Raw genomic sequence first — 22,969 nt, 5'->3', positions numbered from 1 at the left:
TAGCAGTAGCGAGGGGTATAAACCCGCGCTACTAGTAAGCATCTGTATATAAGCTTTTCCCTAGTAGTGTCGTGTCGAGAGGTATGCGACTTTTGACAAATAATTTGCCTACAAGATGGAGGAGAATAGCTCAGCTACTGAGCATGTGCTTAGAATATCTGGGTACTACAATCACTTGAATCAAGTGGGAGTTAATCTTCCAGATAAGATAGTGATTGACAGAGTTCTCTAGTCACTATCACCAAGCTACTAGAACTTTGTGATAAACTATAATATGCAAGGGATGAAGAAAACGATTCCCGAGCTCTTCGCGATGCTAAAATCGGTGAAGGTAGAAATCAAGAAAGAGCATCAAGTGTTGATGGTTGACAAGACCACTAGTTTCAAGTAAAAGGGAAAGGGAAAGAAAGGGAACTTCAAGAAGAATGGCAAGAAAGTTGCCGCTCCCATGAAGAAGCCCAAAGCTAGACCCAAGCCTGAAACTGAGTGCTTCTACTGCAAAGGAAATGATCACTGGAAGCGGAACTGTCCCGAATACTTGGTGGATAAGAAGGATGGCAAAGTGAACAAAGGTATATATGATATACATGTTATTGATGTGTACTTTACTAGTGTTCATAGTAGCCCCTGGGTATTTGATACCGCTTCAGTTGCTAAGATTAGTAACTCGAAACAGGAGTTACAAAATGAACAGAGACTAGTTGAGGGCGAGGTGATGATGTGTGTTGGAAGTGATTCCATGGTTGATAAGATCACCATCGCATACTCCCTCTACCTTCGGTATTAGTATTGGACCTAAATAAATGTTATTTGGTGTTTGCGTTGAGCATGAATATGATTGGATCATGTTTATTGCGATACGGTTATTCATTTAAGTCAGATAATAATTGTTGTTCTATTTACATGAATAAAACCTTATATGGTCTTACATCCAATGTAAATGGTTTACAGAATCTCGATCGCAGTGATACACATATTCATAATATTGATGCCAAAGATGCAAAGTTGATCATGATAGTGCAACTTATTTGTGGCACTGCCGCTTAGGTCATGTTGGTGTAAAGCGCATGAAGAAACTCCATGTGGATGGACTTTTCGAATCATTTGATTATGAATCATTTGATGCTTGCCAACCATGCCTCATGGGCAAGATGACTAAAACTCCGTTCTCCGGAACAATGGAGCGAGCCACTGACTTATTGGAAATAACACATACCAATGTATGCGGTCCGATGAGTGTTGAGGCTCGCGGCAGGTATCGTTATTTTCTAACCTTCATAGATGATTTGAGCAGATATGGGTATATCGACTTAATGAAACACAAGTCTGAAACATTTGAAAAGTTCAAAGAATTTCAGAGTGAAGGGGCGAATCATCGTAACAAGAAAATAAAGTTTTTACGATCTGATCGCGGAGGAAAATATTTAAGTTACGTGTTTGGCCTTCATTTAAAACAATGTGGAATAGTTTCACAACTCACGCCACCTGGAACACCACAGCATAATGGTGTGTCCGAATGTCGTAACCGTACTTTATTAGATATGGTGCGATCCATGATGTCTCTTACCGATTTACTACTATTGTTTTTGGGTTATGCATTAGATACAGCTGCATTCACGTCAAATAGGGCACCAACTAAATCCGTTGAGACGACACAGTATGAATTATGGTTCGGCAAGAAACCTAAGCTGTCGTTTCTTAAAGTTTGGGGTTGCGATGCTTAGTGAAAAAGCTTCAGCCTGATAAGCTCGAACCCAAATCGGAGAAGTGCGTCTTCATAGGATACCCAAAAGAAACTGTTGGGTACACCTTCTATCACAGATCCGAAGACAATATCTTTGTTGCTAAGTATGGATCCTTTCTAGAGAAGGAGCTTCTCTCGAAAGAAGTGAGTGGGAGGAAAGTAGAACTTGATGAGGTAATTGTACCTTGTCTCAAATTGGAAAGTAGCTCATCACAGAAAACTGTTACCGTGATGCCTACACCAACTAGAGAGGAAGCTAATGATAATGATCATGAAACTTTAGATCAATTTGCTACCAAACCTCGTAGGTCAACCAGAGCACGTTCCACACCAGAGTGGTACGGTAATCCTGTCCTGGAAGTCATGTTACTAGAACATGACGAACCTATGAACTATGAGGAAGCAATGATGAGCCCAGATTTTGATAAATGGCTTGAGGCCATGAAATCTGAGATAGGATCCATATATAAGGACAAAGTGTGGAATTTGGTGGACTTGCCCGATGATCGGCAAGCCATTGAGAATAAATGGATCTTCAAGAGGAAGACGGACGCTGATAGTAGTGTTACTATCTACAAAGCTCGACTTGTCGAAAAAGGTTTTTGACAAGTTCAAGGTGTTGACTACGATGAGATTTTCTCACTCGTATCGATTCTTAAAGTCTGTCCAAATCATGTTAGTAATTGCCACATTTTATGAAATCTGGCAAATGGATGTCAAAACTACATTCCTTAATGGATTTATTAAAGAAGAGTTGTATATGATGCAACGAGAAGGTTTTGTCAATCCTAAAGGTGCTAACAAAATGTGCAAGCTCCAGCGATCCATCTATGGACTGGTGCAAGCATCTCGGAGTTGGAATATACTCTTTGATGAGTTGATCAAAGCATATAGTTTTATACAGACTTGCGGTGAAGCCTGTATTTACGATAAAGTGAGTGGGAGCACTACATCCTTTCTGATAAGTATATGTGAATGACATATTGCTGATCGGAAATGATGTAGAATTTTCTAGAAAGCATAAAGGAGTGCTTGAAAGTAGATTTCCAAAGAAAGACCTCGGTGAAGTTGCTTACATATTGGGCATCAAGATCTATGGAGATAGATCAAGACGCTTGATAAGACTTTCAATGAGTACATACCTTGATAATATTTTGAAGGAGTTCAAAATGGATCAGTCAAGGAAGGAGTTCTTGCCTAATTTGTAAGGTATGAAGTTGAGTAAGACTCAAAACCCGACCACAACAGAAGATAGAAAGAGAATGAAAGTCATTCCCTATGCCTCAGCCATAGGTTCTATAGAATATGTTATGTTGTGTACCAGACCTATTGTGTACCTTGCCATGATTTTGGCAAGGGGGTACGATAGTGATCCAGGAGTATATCACTGGACAGCGGTCAAAGTTATCCTTAGTTACCTAAGAGGACTAAGGAAATATTTCTTGGTTATGGAGGTGATAAAGAGTTCGTCGTAAAGAGTTACGTCGATGCAAGCTTTTACACCGATCCGGATGACTCTGAGTCTCAATCTGGATACATATTGAAAGTGGGAGCAATTAGCTAGAGTAGCTCCATGCAGAGCATTGTAGACATAGAAATTTGCAAAATACATACGGATTTGAATGTGGCAGACCCGTTGACTAAACTTCTCTCACTAGAAAACCATGATCACACCTTAGTGCTCTTTGGGTGTTAATCACATAGCGATGTGAACTAGATTATGGACTCTAGTAAACCCTTTGGGTGTTGGTCACATGGCGATGTGAACTATGGGTGTTAAATCACATAAAGATGTGAACTATTGGTGTTAAATCACATGGCGATGTGAACTAGATTATTGACTCTAGTGCAAGTGCAAGACTGAAGGAAATATGCCCTAGAGGCAATAATAAAGTTGTTATTTTATATTTCCTTATATCATGATAAATGTTTATTATTCATGCTAGAATTGTATTAACCGGAAACTTGATACATGTGTGGATACATAGACAAAACACTGTGTCCCTAGTAAGCCTCTACTAGACTAGCTCATTAATCAAAGATGGTTAAGTTTCCTAACCATAGACATGTGTTGTCATTTGATGAATGGGATCACATCATTAGGAGAATGATGTGATGGACAAGACCCATCCGTTAGCTTAGCATATTGATCGTTCAGTTTTATTGCTATTGCTTTCTTCATGTCCAATACATATTCCTTCGACTATGAGATTATGTAACTCTCGGGTACCAGAGGAATACCTTGTGTGCTATCAAACATCACAACATAACTGGGCGATTATAAAGATGCTCTACACGTATCTCCGAAGGTGTTTGTTGGGTTGGCATAGATCAAGATTAGGATTTGTCACTCCGAGTATCGGAGAGGTATCTCTGGGCCCTCTCGGTAATACACATCATAATAAGCCTTGCACGAAATGTGACTAATGAGTTAGTTATGGTATGATGTATGACGGAACGAGTAAAGAGACTTGTCGGTAACTAGATTGAACTAGGTATGAAGATACCGACGATCAAATCTCGGGAAACTAACATACTGATGACAAAGGGAATAATGTATGTTGTCATTACGGTACAACCGATAAAGATCTTCGTAGAATAGGTGGGAACCAATATGAGCATCCAGGTTCCGTTGTTAGTCATTGACCGGAGAAGTGTATCGGTCATGTCTACATAGTTCTCGAACCCGTAGGGTCCGCACGCTTAACGTTCGATGACAATTTTGTATTATATGAGTTATGTGATTTGGTGACCGAAGATTGTTTGGAGTCCCAGATGAGATCGCAGACATGACGAGGAGTCTCGAAATGTTCGAGAGGTAAAGATTGATATATTGGACGGTAGTATTCGGACACTGGAAGTGTTTCGGAATGTATCGGGTACGTATCGAAGTACCGGGGGTTACCGGAACCCCCCGGGGGAAGATATGGGCCACATGGGCCATAGGAGGGAGGCAAGCTAGCCCACAAGGGTGGTGCGCCCCCAAGGGAGGAGTCCGAATTGGACTAGGGGAGGGGGCACGGCCCCCCTTTCCTTCTCCTTCTCCCTCTCCTTCCCCCTTTCCCCTTCCGGTAAAGGAAAGGGGGGGCGAATTGGACTAGGAGTCCAAGTGGGACTCCCCACACTTGGCGCGCCCCTAGGTCGGCCTCCTTCCCTCTCCCTCATTTATATACAAGGGCGGGGGCACCTCTAAGACACATCAATTGTTCTTAGCCGTGTGCGGTGCCCCCTCCACTGTTTACTCCTCCAGTTATATTGCCGTAGTGCTTAGGCGAAGCCCTGCGTGGATCACTTCACCATCACCATCACCACGCCGTCGTGCTGATGAAACTCTCCCTCGACACTTTTGCTAGATCAAGAGTTCGAGGGACGTGATCGAGCTGGACGTGTGCAGAACTCGGAGGTGTCGTACGTTCGGTACTTGATTGGTTGAATCGAGAAGATGTTTGACTACATCAAGCGTGTTAAACTGACGCTTCCGCTTTCGGTCAACGAGGGTACGTGGACACACTTTGACCCTCTCGTTGCTATGCATCTCCTAGATAGATCTTGTGTGATCTTAGGAAAAAATTAAATTGCATGCTACGTTCCCCAATAGCCACAACACAAGTTGAGTGCACTAAGCGTTGAAATTTAGCTTCTACACAAAGACGTAATAGCTAGGTCAGGAAAGGGTGAGATGTATTACACCGCCAATGTTATAGAGGGCCTTGGATTTGTCGACAAGTACCCTGCTGATAAAATATATCTTGGATTTGAGAGCGTGGTCACCGACAATATTTTCTATGTGGACGTAATCAAGCCGTCTTTGATGAGTCTTTGGTCGCTCTGGCATGCTACAAACCCATTACTCCAGAATGAGGAAGTTGGCTTCCTTGATCCGTATCTCATGCATCGGGCCAATGTAGATTCTGATAAAGGCCAACGTATGTCTTATGACAGATTACCTCCACAAGACCATTCTTTGTAGTCCTCGGACCAAGCACAACTTTATCATGCCTTACTTCGAAGCGTAAGTTCATTTCTTTTTGCTTGCACAATACACATGGGTACTTTGATGTCAATCTAATTAATGTTGCGTTGTTCAATTGTTTTGCGCAGCAATGAACACTGGATCGTCATCCACTGATGCCCCGGGATGGACGAACTTATGTCTTTGATTCCAGGAGAGACCCTAAGAAGCCGTGGACTGATCTGAAGAAAGTTCTCAATGCTGATCTTCTTATGTGTCATAACTCCGACCGTAAGAACATGTCGCATTCGCAGTACAAATTTAACACTTGCTTTTGTTGCCGGCAACAATTGAAAGGGGAAATCATGCACATGTCTGGCTACTATGCCATGGTCTTAATGGATGACTATGTGCGCGCAGGACCACTATTAAGAAGTGATTCAATGTTGCAGAAATGGTCTGAAGAGAATGAGAAGGAAGTTAAGCTAGCTCACTTTTGGACAGAGCACGAGCGCCTTTAGAGAGTGCTCACAAATATCATCAATCGCCATGTAGTGAGGGATGAGGGGATGTTCTACTTCGGGGCAGAGAGTCAAGAAGAACGAGACATGAGAATGAAACATCAACATGGCGATATACATGATCCTTTCTAGTCTAGTAACCCGTGAAAATCATTAAACTATATCATGACACAATGATTGTTACCTTGTGATCTCTACTTTATATGTATAAGTGTCATATTTTTATATATTAACCTTGTGATCTTTTCTATATGTATATATTTTGAATGTTATTGTCTATTAAAAATAACAGATGGGAGCGCCAGAAGATTTGTGGAGGGGGTATTTGCGGTGGACATGGAGAAGCACTATCTAGGGACACGGGAAAAGTATCGGGCAGAGCGCCTCAAGGAGGCGATGTTAGCTTGGGTCAAAAGTGTTCCAATGGCCCATTGTTCTTTCACGGCGATTGAGAAGATTGTAGAGAGGCGGTTCACTGACCTCGCAGTGTGCATCCTTGCGGAGGCGGCCCTAGATGAGAGGCTGAGGATCTGGCCAGGTATGAGTCCAACCACTATACCCACGTCCGATGAGGTTGTGCAATGGGCTCTTCGAGAGGCCAAATCTCTAATTTTAGAGCAAGTGGCCCGTTGGTCCCCGTTTGTTCTGTCAAGTACTAATTCATGTAGTATGTGCGGCTTTTACTAACGGTCTGGGTGTTGAACATCTGCCAACACTCATTTCACTCAAAAAAAACTCGTCAAACCATTAATTATGTGATGAGTGCGACATATGTATGCTTATTAATTATTGTAATGCACTTGTTATATTCTATAACTACTACTTTCCATTAACCTGAAATCATTGTAATGTGGTGCATGTATGTGGATCAAGGTTCAAACCAGAATTTATGTACCAAATGCAATATGTGGATCAAGGTTCAAATCATTGTAATGTGGTGCCTGTATGTGGATCAAGGTTCAAACCAGAATTTATGATCTGATCCAGGTGCAATATGTTGTAATTCAATCATGTCGACATGCAACAATAGCAATGGCGAGCGGCAGAAAAGGACCGCCACAACAGTGTGAAATTCCTGTGGCGGGCATGACGTAGAGCCCACCACTTCTCATGGCCTAATAGTGGCGGGCGGACGCCCGCCACTGATGGTGTTCTAGTAGTAGCAGGAGGTCAGTGGCGGGCAGCCTTGAGAGCCTTGCCCGCCACTGCTAGACTTTTCTCACCCGCCGCTACTAGGCATTCCTGCAGTAGTGCCGGATCTACAACGAGCGCGCGAGCGAGGAGGCCGTGGCGGCCATGGCCGCGGCGAACCCCAACTTCGCCGCAGAGTAGCGTGCCATTTACGATGTCGTCCGCACTCAAGCTGCCACTTGCCAGGAAGCGGCCGCCACGGAGGCACTAGTCCAGGCGATTGCGAAGGAGAACAACGCCAGATGCGCCTCCTACGCGCCGGCGACGAACCATCCGGCGGCCTGGTGGGAAGGGGACAACGTGGGCGCCACCATTTTCATCGTGCACCTCACGTCCACCGTTGACGGACAAGGCGCAGACTCCTCCGAGGATGATTAGAGCACGGGAGGCGGCAGGGCCTTGTGTCCCATGTGGGCCGATCCGTCTCCCGTGATCTACTCTTCCTCGCCGGAGACCGCATCAGCTTCAGTTCATCGGTCTTATTGTTGGTGGTCATGGAGACGAGGATGAAGGACGACAAGGGGTTGGATGTCGGACGCCGTCGTAGGATAGATTTAGGGTCGGGTCGGAACGGATTTTTTTTTCTAAATGTTCGAAATCTAACAAAATTCCGCTGTGTTTGCATGAATGTCGTCTGGTTTGTATGAAACCTGTCTTGTTTGTACGAATTTTGTTCAATTTACTGACAAAGTGTTTGAAATGTATGCGAGCAGCTTTGGATAATAGCCTCCCACATTCGTATCCGTGAATTAATCACCTGTCCGCGGACAGACGCGGAAAAAAAATTACGGGTTACCGTTGAAGATGACATAATAGGGATTCCTAGGAAAGTCCCTTAGGGCAGTTGAAGCGGTCAGCAATGCTTCGAGTAACTAATAGAGATTTTACATTTTGGTACGTGTCACCTGTAATTTGCAAGAGTAGTGGTGGGTGGCGAGAGATCAACACGTGAAAACTATGTCTTGGTGAGGACTCCCGGACTTGTGTACATATGAACCATTAGATTATTTATTTATTTTTGCGGCTGATATAAACCATTAGATTGAGATGTAGAATTGTTCAGGTCCAAATCTTTTAGAATGATGACTTGGGGTGAACTCATCGAATTACTAGAAAAGAAAATTAAAGGTTGTATGCATCACTCGATGCAGAGGCCAAGGGATGTCCCCTCTTTACAAAAGAAAAAAGACTAAATTTTTGTTTAGACCTCCTGCAATACTGAGGGCATTTCTAACCGATCCCCTAAAAGACCATAAGGAAGTAAAAATTCGATAATACTCCCTTACGACGCATCTAGCCGATCCTCTATCCGGTTTAGTTGAGTAAATTTTTTACTTCAACTCCCAATATCCCCCCAAATCTCCTTATTTTTGCTTACTCCCATGGTGGCCGAGTAAAACTAGCGCCTCTCTCTTTCTCCCACACCGCGCCTCCTTGTCTCCTGCCGCCAAAGCCGCTGCACCCTGCCATCGCCACCGATGACCATCCAGCCGGCCGGAATGGATAGCTTGGGCCCTTCCCTCACCCCCGCCGTCCATCGTTGTCGGAAATTATCCATGCGCCGCCACCCGTGCCGAAGAAGATTTTGGGGATGAAAAAACCCACCGCGTCAAAGCTCCTCCAAGGGAGGCCACCGCCTCTCTAGCAACGGCCCATTGCCCTCCCGCCGCACCCTTCGGAGCCAAACGAGCTCGAAAGCCAATGGTGGAGGCAGGGATGCTCGCTGAGGCGGTCGCGAAGAAGATGAAGAAGGCCAAAGTGGCGCCTCGTGCAGCTACTCTGGCGCCCCCTACGGCCACTGCTCCGGCTCGGGCGGCAGCCGTAGCCGACAACAAGCATCGCGGCCGCCAAGTGCTCGGTGAAATGCCTACAAGGTAAAAACAAAAACCTCGCGTGTTGTAGGTATCCGATAGTGATTGTTTGTAGCCGGTAGTGATTGTTGGTAGTGTTTGCTTTGTTTATTGTAGTGCGGAGATGAACATGGCTGAATTCCTCACCTCCTTGGAGTCCTTGGCTGTTGTTGGACTTGATGAGCTCCACTATGACTCGTTTTGGGATCATTCGGAGGCCACCCAAGACATGGAGCAAGAAGTGATCGGGGAAGAGGAGGAGGCTGAAGAGGTGGTGACCGGGGAAGAGAAGGTTGTGGAGGTGGCCAAAGAAAGCACGAAGGTGCCAAGGTGCCGCACCCAAAACTACAACCAAAAGGAGGATATTGCTCTTTGCGATGCTTGGTGTGTGATCTCCATGGATGCAATGATCGGAACGGATCAAACCAAGACCATGTTTTGGGAGAGAATTACCGACCACTATAACAACTCCGTGGATGTGCGATCAAGCCATACTCATGGTTCTCTTGGGCATCGTTGGAGCACCATTCATGACCAATGCAACCGATGGTCCGGTTACATCAACCAAGTGAATCATGCACCACCGAGCGGTGTGCAAGTGGCGGAGTATGCCCCCTACATCCAAGAACTATTCAAGCATAGAAACACCAAGTTCGGCCACAAGCCTTTCACGTTGCATCATTGCTACAAACAGCTATGTAAAAATGAGAAGTGGATCCAAAGAATCGTGTAGACCACTCCAAAGAGATCAAGGTTGAGCATTTCCGTTGAGGTGGACGATGAGATTGATGAAGATGCCAACAATAGACCGGAAGGAAATAAGATTGCAAAAGAAAGAAAGAAGATAAATGCATTCGGTGGCACTACAAAGAAGAACTTGTGGCAACGATCGAGACTAAGAAGATGTTGGCGACCGAGCACAAAGAAGAGAAGATGGCGAGGTGGGATTAGCTCAAGGCATTCGACGATGAGAAATGGAAGGCCAAGTCGGCGGCCGAAGAGAGAAAGTTAAAGGCGGAGGAGCGTAGGCTTACACTTGAGAAGGAGAGGATTCGTGATGCCAAGAAGGCCGAAGAACACGCTTCCATGTTCATGAATCCAAACACAATGGATAAAACTGCAAGAAAGTATTGGGAGCTCACTCGGGGAGAGATTTTGGAAGCCTCTCTTCGGAATGTTGGTGGTGGCCAAGGAGGTGGTGTTGATGGTGGTGGCCGAGAGGATGGCGATGGTGATGGTGGCCGAGAGGATGGTGCAGTTGATTTCTTTGCCGACGACATCGTTTTGAGTGGTGGTGGCCGAGGGGGTGGTGGTGCATGCCATTGGTTGACTCGTTTCACAACATATACATGCTATGTTCGTGGTGATTTTGGATCAAACGTTGTGTTTGAAGTGATGTTTTTTGGATGAACTTCGCATGTTTTAATTTAAAAAGTGCGATGACGAAACTTTATGTTATGGTGGTTATGCTATGCATGTTTTAATTTGAATGTTTTTAAAATATCCATTGTGCAATGTTTGAAGTTTGTACAGCTAGGACACAAAATCTACAAAATTTTATTTTTACTCCACAAACTATAGGGGATCGGCTAGGTGTGGCCACCATTAGTGAAGTAAAAAAATTACTCCACTAACTTTACTTCGTCGGATACTCCACTAACTTTTAGAGGATCAGTTAGAATGCCCTAAAAAAGAAAACATTCATTCACGAAAACGAAGGAAGTTACCCCGCAAAAAACGCGAAGGAAGTTAGACGCACTAAACACGAAAAACACACCGAACTTGTGTTATTCTTTCCTCTTTCGACGGCACGCCGCTCTTGAACTATTTTCACATCAGTAGACGATCCATCGCCGACACCGTGTGTTGAGCAGAAGCCAGAAGCTGACCTCTGAAGTAGCAAAACTTGATTCATCAGCCTGTCCACTGCCTCCTTCACGGTCTGTCGGCATGCCCTACTTGATACCAGACGTGCTGAAAATCCTTAAGAACGGTTAGCTCTACACGCGCGCGCGCGCCCACACACAGCAGAAGCAGCACTAGACACTACACATCGGCAAACTACTATTCCAGATAGATTGTGGTCAGAATCAGATCCGCTGTGGCGTTCACAAGTAAAGAATCAAATAATGCACGCACCCACACACACTAGAAGCATTACTAGACACTACACACGGGCAAATACATGTTCCAAAGATACTGTGATCAGAATCAAATCAGCTGTATATAACAGACGTACTCATGCCCAATGAAAAAAATAATGTGGCCCTTTAAATATGTTATTAGCGTGCTATATCATGCTATAACATGTTATTAGCTAGACACTGTATATCGATGTATTTAGTGATACATTGCATAGTGCACTATTTTTTTTCACTGCTCATGCCTCAAGTCTCGTGCTCGTAGATCAACGTTGTTACGCCGCTAGGCGCCAGCAAAGCTCGTGGCGTCACGCGCTCCAACAAAGTCTTCCTCGACGAGGCCTCCTCCGGTCCTCCCCTTTCTCTTAAAACAGACTTTCGCCCTGTTTTACAGATAAAGCAAAGTCATCCCCTTCCTCTTGTGGCGGCCACCGCTACATCTATTCTTCATCACATGATCGTGTACCGGCCGCTTGACAGTATACACAGTTGTCCGATCCCGACGAGCTCCCCTTCTTTGGCAGCCGCCGGCTACCAGGGAAATTAGATGTGTTAGCTCAGTTAAGCTCACACCAGATAGGCTAGGCTGCTTTGCTTTGTTTTGTTTTTCGTTTAAAATAATGTGCAGCAGGGTCGGATGTGACCCATGCATGCATGACGATCACGTAGATCGTGGAGGGGGGAAATTATATGAGACCAGGTCTCACGGGTTAGCAGGTGAGACCCACCCTGATGGATGAGACGTGGCATCACAAATCATAAAGCATCTAATCTCTTCTCCCCCTGATTTCAAGTGGGGGATGGGATAGATGCTTTGTGATTGTAAATAACACGTGTCATCCATCAGGATGGGTCTGACATGCTAGTCCGTGAGACCTGGTCTCATATAATTCGTTTCCATCGTGGAGACGCTGTTAGCAGGCGATCTCCTTTTCTGTTACCTGAACTCTCTCCTGGTCATGGGCCTTGGCTGTGAACACAATTGCGGGACCTCGCGCATTGTGCGGATCATAGCGGTCAGACTGGGAGAGAAAGTCAGCTCGTTTTGTATTCAGATAAAAGAAAAGAGAAAAACCGGAAAACGCTGCGCAGTTACAGCAGCATCAAAATCTACTCGTCTCTCTCGTGTTCGTCTTCCTTCCTTGCTCGTTCCTCTCTCTCTCTCTCTCGCTGATCCGACGATGACAAGATGTAGTGCCTATTTCAGAAGCTACCAATGGAGGGACTCTATAGATCAACCAGACGTCTCCACTGACCAAGAGTTAAGTGATGAACCACCATGGTACCAATTACCAAAGACATAGAAGTTGTGAAAGTTTACGATCTGCACTCTAGTTTTTGGTGGGATGCGGCCTATACTGACGGACGTGGATCGTGCGTGAGAGGGCCATGCGAGGCACAGCTGGAGGAACAAGGACGGCGAAGTGGACGAGCGCCCGGCAGTCGAGGTCAAGTGCACCGGCGGAGGGTGGTGGCAGGAGTGCGCCGGGATATAGAGACACGACGGCGAGTGCAACTACAGCTCGGGTAATTGAACGAACAGAGCGACCGATTGCTGCTGGGCTGACGTTACAATGGAAAAAAGAAAAATATGATTAGATTACCCTCACGAAATCAACGGCGGGATGATTGTATACTGCTCTCCCCCCTCTATAGCAGTAGAGGGTACCGTAAAAATGCTCATGAATCAGGAACTAATGATTGACCCATCAAACCAGAGAGTTGCCAAACTAGAAACCATTCATGGACGTACGTAGCACGGTAGCAGTAGTTTGTGGGTCAGCGAAGCTGGGAGAGCGATTTGCCAGATAGGGACACCACACGCATCGTGTTCCGCGTGCCTCGAGTCCGGCTCGACCATTTTTAGCTTGGAAAATACGCGTGCTTACGTAGCGTACATCCATTGGCGGTAAGGTTGTTTCTCTCCTCCTGCTTCAAACTTACTCTGTCGTCCCTGTCACCCTGATCTCTTACGTAAAATTAATCAAGTAACACGGCGCGCACTTGGACCTTGAGGTTGTATTGTCGTCCCTGTCACCCTGATCTCTTGCCATATGATGTCGTTGTAACGCGTAGTACAATGCAATAACTGACACATGAATGAGAATCCAATAATTGCGCCCCCTCCCGACAGTGTAGAACGTTGCCTTGTTTCATTTGCGAGGCTGCGGCAGTGTTGAACCTGTTGGCGCACTCGATTAGCTCGCTCCCTCGCTCTATAAATAGAGACCGCTAGCAAGACCATGCCATGCACAAGATATACACACACTAATAGAGAAGTACAAGCTCTGCAACCAGTGCAACTGTGCAAGTATAAGCTTATACTCATATTACACATGGCTGCTAGCAAGCCTGCCACTGCTGCCGCTGCTGGTCCTCATAAGCTGGAGATGGGCGCCTTCCAACCCTGCGTGTGGGGTGACTTTTTCGTCACCTACAACCCTCCCCTCTCGCAGGTCAGTCGCATACACTTTTACATACTCTTTCTGTTCCAGTGAATAGGCGCACACGCGTTTTGGGATTTAAGTTTGACCAACAAGATGTCGGTTTTCCCCCGGATCAAGAGATTTTTTTACGGTGCATCATACTACCTCTGAAAGCGAGTAGTATTGAATCATCTCGGCCGTTGATTAGCGGGGTAGTTTTGTCATTATTTTCATTTCCTAATTTGTCAAATCCCTCGCGGTGACGATCCTCGTGAGGCCTCGTCGTTGCCATTGCCCATGATCAACAGCGCATGCCCAATATCGATCAGAGCTAGCCTGACTGCCTGAGTGCCCTTCAAGTGGGAGCTCCAAGCCCCCGACCTGGCATCAAATCTACCAGCAGGCCACAGAACCGGCGGTACGACGTCCTGATCAATCGCGGCGTCGTCGCTGCAGCTTCCTATGAGGCCACCGCCGCCGGCTTGATCGCCGGAATCACTAATGCATGTATCCCCAAATGATCAATCAATCTATTGTACATGGTGATTTCCTCGGCCAAAAATACCAGCCGGCAAGGATCCATCGCTGTGTACAATTGTCTCTGTTGCATTGAATGTCGGCCGGAAAGTATTCGGCCGGACCGGTCCAAGCAGGACAAGAAAACACACGGATTCCTCAATGGATGTAGAATTTGGGTATTTATTTTCTAAGTCTTCCAATTTTACCCCCTGAACAAAATATACTACTGAATTGCTTTGATAGTATTGGTGGATCTAGTCCATTAACTGACTGAAAATGGACGGCTCATATTATTTTGATGCACCGTAAAAGGTCAAAAAAAAAACAAGATGTCGGTTTTGTACGAGAAAGGTTATAATGTTGAATTTTACGTGTGTGATGTATAGAGCTCGGAGATGACGATGCAAGAGAGGGTGGAACAACTCAAGGTCCAAGTGCGCGCCCTGTTAGAGGACAACAAGAACAGGAGTGTGGCTGATGTTGTGACACTCGTGGAAATGCTCGAGCGGCTTGGCATCGGCAACCACTTCCGTGGGGAGATTGGCACGGCACTAAGGCACGTGCTAAACGAGGAGCCGGAGTTTCCAGCTAGCTCTGACGACCTCCACATCGCCGCTCTTCGGTTTCGCCTACTTAGGCAGCATGGGCTCTGGGTATCTGCTGGTATGTATATTTCCTTAAAACAAACCAATGATGTATATTGAGTTGTCTTTGAATCGGTACACCGGCCACTGTAGAAAAGTTCAGTGATCTCAAAGTCAATCTAAATTTATGTTGGGACTTCGGACAAAAATTCGTGGATCTAGCAATTGCTCTTTTTTTGTTCAGATCAACCCAAAACCTTCAACCTATCCTATTCTATCATGTTTGTTTAGGATTGATATTCGTTATGCTCTTTGATCTGAAAAACATGTTGCCATGTTCATGATTTATTCATGGATTAAATTAATCAAAATATTGCTAGTATACTCGACAAAACATACCATGAATCAACCAATACATTAACTGTTTTGCTAACATCGTAAAGGGGCACACATCATGATGCATGTATATACCTCGGGGTGGGTTTATAACTAGGGCATGTTAGGTCTAGAATTTAACTAACAAAACATGTGTAATTATGCCATATAACTTATGTTTAGAAATTTCGTTCGACGATGAATCTCAAGTTATATTTTTTGTGGCATCCAACACATGGTTCCCTAGGTGAATTGAAAACCTAAAATACCATGCCCGACTTACAAACCCAACCAGAGTGAGTAGCAAATGTGAGAACACGCACCTAGAAACTGAACTGATATGATCAAACTTACATGACTGCATGCAAACATATTTGACAAGTTCAAAGATGAGACAGGAAATTTCAGCACAAGCCTATGCAGTGACCCAGTGAGCCTTCTGAGCCTTTACAATGCAGCGCACCTGGCAACACCTAGTGAGGATGCACTAAGTGACGCAATCGTCTTTTCGAGGTACCACCTCGAGGCAATGAGAAACAAGCTTAGGCCACCAATGGCAGAACAAGTCTCATGTGCCCTCGACATTCCTCTCCCACGGACCGTCAGGCGGTTGGAAACAATGCATTATATAAAGGAGTATGAGCAGGACGAGTCTAACAATGGCCCGCTCTTGGAGCTCTCCCGGCTTGACTTTGAATTGGTCAGGTCCCTTCACCTCAAGGAGCTTAGGGATCTATCTTTGTAAGTTGATGTTTTCCCCTTTCTATGTAATGTTGTTTTATTACCTCTAATAACGGTTTTGCTAATTGCAAATTGTTTAATATTTTCTTATATCAAAGCCTTCTGAAAAGTCCAACTTAAATTCAAATTTCACTTTTCTAGATGAACTTTTCTAGACCAGCTGACGAGGGTGGCGCCAAGGTAAACACAGTATCCGGAGGTTGAGCGGCGAGTGTCAGGACAACCCGCCCAATCCGCGTCGGAGTAGGCAACTATCTCTGTCGACGAGGAGACTGGCAGCAGGAGTCCATGGGCGGTTGTGCCACGAATGTACCGCAAGATACGCTTGACGAGTGTGAGGTGACTGTCCCGAGGATCATGCATGTGAAGACACGCCTGTTGGACAGCATATGCCAGGTCTGCACGCGTCATGGTGAGATATTGCAGGCCGCCGGCGAGACTGCAATAGTTGGAGGGATCGGCGACGGGCCGACCGGCATCGGCGGCAACCTTGGGCGAGGTGTTGACCGACGTGGCCGCGGGGTGGCAGGTAGACATGCCGGCGCGATGAAGAAGGTCCTCGGCGTACTGGGCCTAGTCGAGGAAGAACCCACGCGATGTACGCTGAACCCGGATGCCGAGGAAGTAGTGGAGAGCACCCATGTCCGTCATCGCGAACTCGTGCTGTACCTGATCGACGAGTGTGCGAAGAAGGGCAGTCGAGGAAGTCGTGATGACGATGTCATCAACGTATAGTAGAAGGTACGCGGTGTCATCACCCCGCCGTAGGATGAACAGCGAGGCATCGGACCGCGACGCGACGAACCCAATGTTGGCGGCGAAGGTGGCGAACCGCTGAAACCAAGCCCGTGGGGCCTACTTGAGGCCGTACAAGGACTCGGAGAGACGGCGGACGTGATTCAGCCGAGTGGTGTCGACAAATCCGGCGGGCTGATAGCAATAGACTTGCTCGTCAAGGACGCCGTGAAGGAAGGCATTCTTTACGTCAAGCTGATGCACCGGCTAGCCGCAAGACCACGCGAGGGTGAGCACCGTCCAAATTGTAGCCGGCTTGACCACCGGTGAAAATGTCTCGCCAAAGTCGATGCCGGGCAGTTGAGCGAAACCCCGGACAACCAAGCGGGCTTTATACCGCTCGAGGGAGCCGTCGGTGTTGGTTTTGTGCCTGAAAACCCACTTTCCAGTAACCACATTAGTGTGAGGTGGGCGAGGAACAAGTGTCCAGGTGGAGTTCGCCATGAGAGCATCGAATTCAGACTGCATGGCAGCGCGCCAGTTTGGGTCGCAAAGGGCAATACGGACGGATGAGGGAAGGGGGGGTATGGTAGAGGCGTGCAAATTTGTGTAGCGAGGGTTAGGCTGGAAGATCCCGTGCTGTGCGCGCGCCATCATCGGATGTGGCGCACGAACAGGAGGCGACGAGGGAGAAGGATGAGGCGAGGGGGGTCGGGAGAGGTGGTTGGGCCGGAAGGTGGGGTAGGCGGCCCATGAGGCGAATGGCTGGCGGGCTGTGGAGACGTGGGAGGGTTTGGTGCGTTGGTGGGCTTGGGGGAGCCAGTTGGCGATCCAGGAGGGGAGGGCGAGGGCAGCAGCCATGTAGGCCATGCAGGATCGACATGAATCGCGGGAGGTGGATCAGGAGCGGATAAGGGCGCAGTTTGAGGAGGAGTAGGTAGCGATTTGAAGGGGAAAACAGTTTCCACGAAAGTTATGTGCCTGGAAAAGATAATGCACCGGGATAAGGGATCGTAACAACGATATCCTTTCCTATCGTCGGGGTAGCCTAGAAAGACACAAGAAACCGAACGTGTGGAGAGCTTGTTGGGGTGGTGGCTAAGAGGTTGGGATAGCAAAGACATCCGAATACACGGAAGTGAAGAAAGTCGGGTGCATGCCCAAAAAGAAGCTCGTAGGGGGTGGTCAGAAGTTGAGGTTCGTAAGGACGCCGGTTGAGGAGATAAGTGGACGTGGCTAGAGCTTTAGCCCACCAACGGGGAGGCATGGAAGCGTGAATTAGAAGGGTACGAACACCGTTGTTGAGAGTACGAATAATGCGTTCGGCCTTGCCATTCTGTTGGGACATATACGTGCAGGTGAGGCGAAAGAGAGTGCCGCAAGTTGCGAGAAGAGAACGATTTGCGAGGTTGTCAAATTCTTTGCCGTTGTCGGTTTGAAGAGCGAGAATGGGACGAGAGAATTTTGTGTGGACATAGGCAAAAAATTGAACTAATAGGCCATGCACTTCGGATTTGCGACGTATAGGAAAGGTCCATACAAAATGTGTGAAATCATCAAGAATGACCAAGTAGTATTGGAGACCAGACACACTTAATATTGGACTTGTCCATAGATCACAATGACAAAGTTCGAATGGAAAAGTAGTATGAGAAGTACAAGAACTAAAGGGGAGCCTAGTGTGCTTGCCGAGATGACATGCATCGCAATGGGTCGACAAGCTCTTATTAAAGCTGAAATCGAAATATGTGGAGGCCTTGGCGAGGACGGCAGCACCGGGGTGGCCAAGGTGCTGGTGCCAGAGATCGGCGGTGGCGGTGAGGCAGTGATGGGACGGAGCGAAGGTCTACAGATCGCCGATGGAGTCACATCGGAGAAGCACCGTCTTGGTTGCGAGATCCTTGATAGAGAAACCATAGGGGTCAAATTCAATCGAGACTAAATTATCACGAGTGAAAGCACGTACGGAAACGAGATTTTTGATAAGAGAGGGAGATATGAGAATTTCTAAGAGGGAGAGAGGGCGGGAGGGAGTGGGGAAGGAGGTGGAACCGACGCCGGTGATTGGCAGCAGAGACCAATCACCAACGACGATGGAGGAGGGAGAAGAGGATGTGGGAAGGGAGAAAGGAATACCAGAACCGGAGCTCATGTGGGAAGAAGAGCCGCTGTCGAGGACCCATTCACCATCGGGGCAGAGGGTGGATGCAGCACCATCTGATTGAGGGCGGCAATCAGCGCCGCCTGATCCCAGTGCGACGACGGCGAGGCCACGGTCGTGTCCTGGTACGCCTGGGGTGTAGAAGGAGCGGGCGGGCGTGCACCGAGGATGCCTTGGAAGGTGTCGGCGACGGTGGTGGGGGAGCGCTGGGCAGGAACGTAGCCACCAGAGATCCCGCCACTGAAGGAGGAGCCGCCAGGGAGAGCCCTGCCGGAGGAGGAGCCACCAGGCCCGACCGAGGGATTCTGCTTGCACTTCTTCTGTCGGCCGCCGCGGTTACCGGAGGAGCCGCCTGCGCCATGCTGGGTGGGGCCGAGAAGGGCCGTGGGAGCGCCGGCGTTGAAGAGGGCCGGCGCGGGCGCAGGGGGCTGCGGCCGAGCGGCGTAGTAGGCATTGGCCGGCGCGATGAGGACCGTGCAGGTGGCGTTGCGCGCCAGCCGGCTGAGATGTTGTTCCTCCAGCTGCAGGAAGGAGAGGAGCTTGACGAGGGAGGGCCGGCGACCACGGGTCATGTGCGGCACAGCGTGTTGGAGGCGCTCATCGAGGCAACGCAGGACGTTGTGAACCAGTTCGCGATCCTTGATGCGATGGCCGAGATCACGCAGAGTGCCAGCCATCTGTTTCAGCCGAGAGGTGTAGTCGACGATGGTGAGGTCGCCTTGGATGAAGCTGTGGGACTCGTCGAGGAGGTAGGTGATCCGGGCATCGCGGTTGCTGCGGAAGAGAGAACGGAGGGAGCGCCAGAGGGTGTACGTCGTGTCCTTACGATCCTCGACGATCTCCAAGGTCGAGGGGTGACCGTGGCATTGTACCACGACAGGACGACGAAGTCGTTGAGGACCCAATCAGAGGTGGCGTGAGCCGGCGAGCCGTCGACGTGGTCGGTGAGGCCGAACTTGGCGAGGGCGGCGAGAAACTGGCGGCGCCAGAGGCCATAGTTCTCCTTCTCATAGTCCAAGGTGAGCAAGACGTGATAACGAATCCGCGGGCTTTGGATCTGAATGGTGGGAAGGGTTTGGGTGGCCACGGGGAGGTCGAACTACTCATCGGCGGAGGACTCGCCGGAAGAGGAGACCGAGGAGGAGGAGGTCATGGCGGCGAGGTGGGGAGAGAGGGCAGCGGAAGAGTAGGATCTTAGTTAAACTGATACCATGTTCGAGCCAGAGCGATCGGGAGAGAGAGATGGGTCGTGCAACTCACTGTATTCACAATATGGGGTTACACAGTTATATACATGCCGACTCAGCCAACTAACTCACCCACTAGCCTGAAGACTAGGACTAGCAAATTACATGACACATACGTTCGCTAACAACTTAGACATAAAAAGAATCTCAATCTACTAAGACGTAGACATATCCTATCTTTAGTTCCTACTGACAAACTAAGCTGCAGTTTTATTTTAGCTCAAAAAAAACTTTCCATATGTCGGCAAGTGAGATCCAACTGACAGCATAACATCATCTCATTTATTTCCTTCATTTCCACTATTCCCCATGTCCCTCCGGTCTTTCATGGATTCCTCTCTAGCAATGGCCACACCTAGTGGATCATGACATAGCATCATCTGCACCACGAATGGCGGCACCACCACTGGCCCTTGCACCTCCCTCTTCCTCTCCCTTGATATAGGAATAGGAGTACGGCACAACTACTGCACTGAATGATGCAATTATTCCCTATTAACTTCTACCAATATTCTTTTAGAATGAAGGTGCAAAGAGCGCTCGGTTTTATATTATAAATTCCATAAATGGAAAGCAAACAAAGTCGTACGACACGAAAATTTATGGCGTGAGGTAAAAGACAATGTTGCGGATGCCAGCTAACATAATGCAGCTCAAAGGAGTACACGGACTTGAAATTAGAACAAGCTAATAGGGAACATAAAGTAATTATAACAGTATGCACCAAGATCTTACTTGATATTTGGGTTAAAATGGATGCAATCTGCAGGTGGTGGAGAGATCTTTATGACAATGTGAAGCTAAGCTATGCCCGGGATCGTCTAGTGGAGAACTATTTCTGGACATGTAGCATGTTCCATGAGGAGGAGTACTCTCGCGCACGACTGATGTTTGCAAAGACGTTCGGTCTGCTATCCCTGATGGATGACACCTATGATGTCCACGCGACCCTGGAGGATTGCTATAAACTCAATGAAGCTATACAAAGGTGAGATGGGATTTTATGCAAAATAATAGTGCTTACATAGGCCAATCGCTGAACTAAAGCTTAACATGGCTAAGTTTAATTATAACGGAAATTTAAACCATCAATCTTGTAAAACTATCCAGCTGGATTGATCAAGATTTGAGCTCATAGCACTCTCCTAGACTCCTAATTCCTAATTTATTGCAGATGGGACCGAAGAGCGGTGTCTATTCTACCTAAATACCTGCATATGTTTTACATCAGATTGTTGGCTAACTTCAAAGAGTTTGAGGATACGTTGGGACCACATGAGAAATACCGTGTATCTTACGCAAAGACAGCGGTAAGAGCTTGTGAAAAGAAAATAAATTGCACTGAGTTTAACAGTTGCGCTATTCAAGCTATACTCATCATGCTACATCTCAGTATCTCACGTTTCTCTGTGTGGATGTAGTTTCAGTCATCGTCTGAATATTACCTCTGTGAGGCCAAATGGTCCAACGAAAAGTATGCCCCGAGCTTCAAGGAGCACCTAGAGGTTTCACGTATGTCGTCAGGCTTCCCCACATTGGCCCTTGTGCTACTCATGGGTGTGGACAACACAGCAACCAATGAGGCATTTGACTGGGCAGCCGATGTCCCAGACATTGTCTGCGCAAGCGGAGTGATCGCTCACTTTCTCAACGACATCGCTTCTTACAAGTTGGGAAAGACCAAGAAGGATGTGGCTAGCTCTGTGGAGTGCTACATGAAGGAGAACCTCGTAGGGGGGCAGGAGGCTATCGTGGCAATCTCGGCGTTGGCCGAAGATGCGTGGAGGATGATCAACCGAGCATGTATGGAGATAGAACCCACACTGTTGTCGGCGGCACAATTGGTGGTGAACCTGACAAGGACGTTGGAGGTTATATACCTTGGTGGCAGGGACGGCTACACATTTGGTGGTGACCTCAAGGGTCTCATCGCCGCGCTCTTTCTCAAGCCCATATATGTCGTTTAAATTATCACTCATTAAGTTTGATGGATTGTTCATGTTGTTATTTGCTTAACTTCGGCTAGTTTGTATGCTGGGCAACATTTCCACTTTTGTGTAATCTAATAAATTTATAATCTTTGTGTCTACCTTTTCTTGAAACATGAAACCGAGCTGAACTTATGACGTCATGTTTAAAGTACAAATACACATTTTCTTTTTTAACGAGCCTTAAATCCATGCAGAAGGCCTGAGAGTTTTGTACAAGTTTCAATTGCATGTATATTCACTCTCTCGAACTTCTCAACTAAAAATTGAATGGCTCAAACAGTTGGGAACTCTAAAACAATATCAGGTTTAAATAAAAGGCATATATGTGATCTATTAGTAGGAAGCACCAATACAAACCCCATGAATTTTGGAATGCAAATAAAAACATAGACTCTAAGTGTAAAACGATGTATAGAGTTTGATACATGCTCAGTGCTGGAAGGTCGGAAGGAGAAGTGTGATAAGCTTTGCATGGAAGCCTGAAAAACAGCTGCAGTGACGTTAATTGTCATAAGGTGGCGAAATTCATTTGTCGGATAAGTGCTTAACTAGAGTAGCAACCTGCACGGATGGTGTAATGACTGCCCCATTGTCTTCGACATGGACCCGTTGAGATTGAATTCTCTATGAATATGTACAATACTAACGGGTAGATGGTAAGACCCCGTGCACCTTGACTATAAATTCACAATGACAACCTTGACCAATTGTGTAGGATAGGTGGGAGGTGGTAACACACAAGGACCAATCATGTAAGACCACTCTTTCATCTAGGGATGCCTAATCGCCTT

At 47.1% G+C, this 22,969-nt stretch overlaps 1 protein-coding gene and 1 pseudogene across 3 annotated transcripts; one reads left to right on the top strand and one right to left on the bottom strand.

Annotated features, from left to right (window-relative positions):
- The first annotated feature begins 13,637 nt into the window (after positions 1-13,637).
- Positions 13,638-22,305, top strand: LOC125511462 (eudesmanediol synthase). Of its 3 annotated transcripts, none has more exons than XM_048676848.2 (6): positions 13,638-13,855; positions 14,731-15,007; positions 15,693-16,044; positions 20,957-21,175; positions 21,362-21,497; positions 21,615-22,305. In XM_048676848.2, the coding sequence occupies exons 1-6, from the start codon at positions 13,643-13,645 to the stop codon at positions 22,152-22,154; spliced, it is 1,737 nt and encodes a 578-aa protein (XP_048532805.2). In that variant the 5' UTR covers positions 13,638-13,642; the 3' UTR covers positions 22,155-22,305. The 3 variants fall into 3 exon arrangements, with proteins under 3 accessions (XP_048532805.2, XP_048532804.2, XP_048532806.2); XM_048676847.2 differs by having other exon boundaries at positions 13,640-13,855; positions 21,609-22,303; XM_048676849.2 differs by having other exon boundaries at positions 13,641-13,855; positions 15,702-16,044; positions 21,609-22,303.
- LOC147973855 (uncharacterized) lies at positions 18,843-20,950 on the bottom strand (annotated as a pseudogene).
- Positions 22,306-22,969: the final 664 nt, after the last annotated feature.

This window comes from Triticum urartu, chromosome 5A (genome assembly GCF_056163025.1).
Source record: "Triticum urartu cultivar PI428250 chromosome 5A, HENAU_Tu73, whole genome shotgun sequence".
Classification (NCBI taxonomy): domain Eukaryota; kingdom Viridiplantae; phylum Streptophyta; class Magnoliopsida; order Poales; family Poaceae; genus Triticum; species Triticum urartu.
The sequence above is the reverse complement of the archived record's forward strand: the minus strand, read 5'-3'. Positions and strand labels throughout refer to the sequence as shown.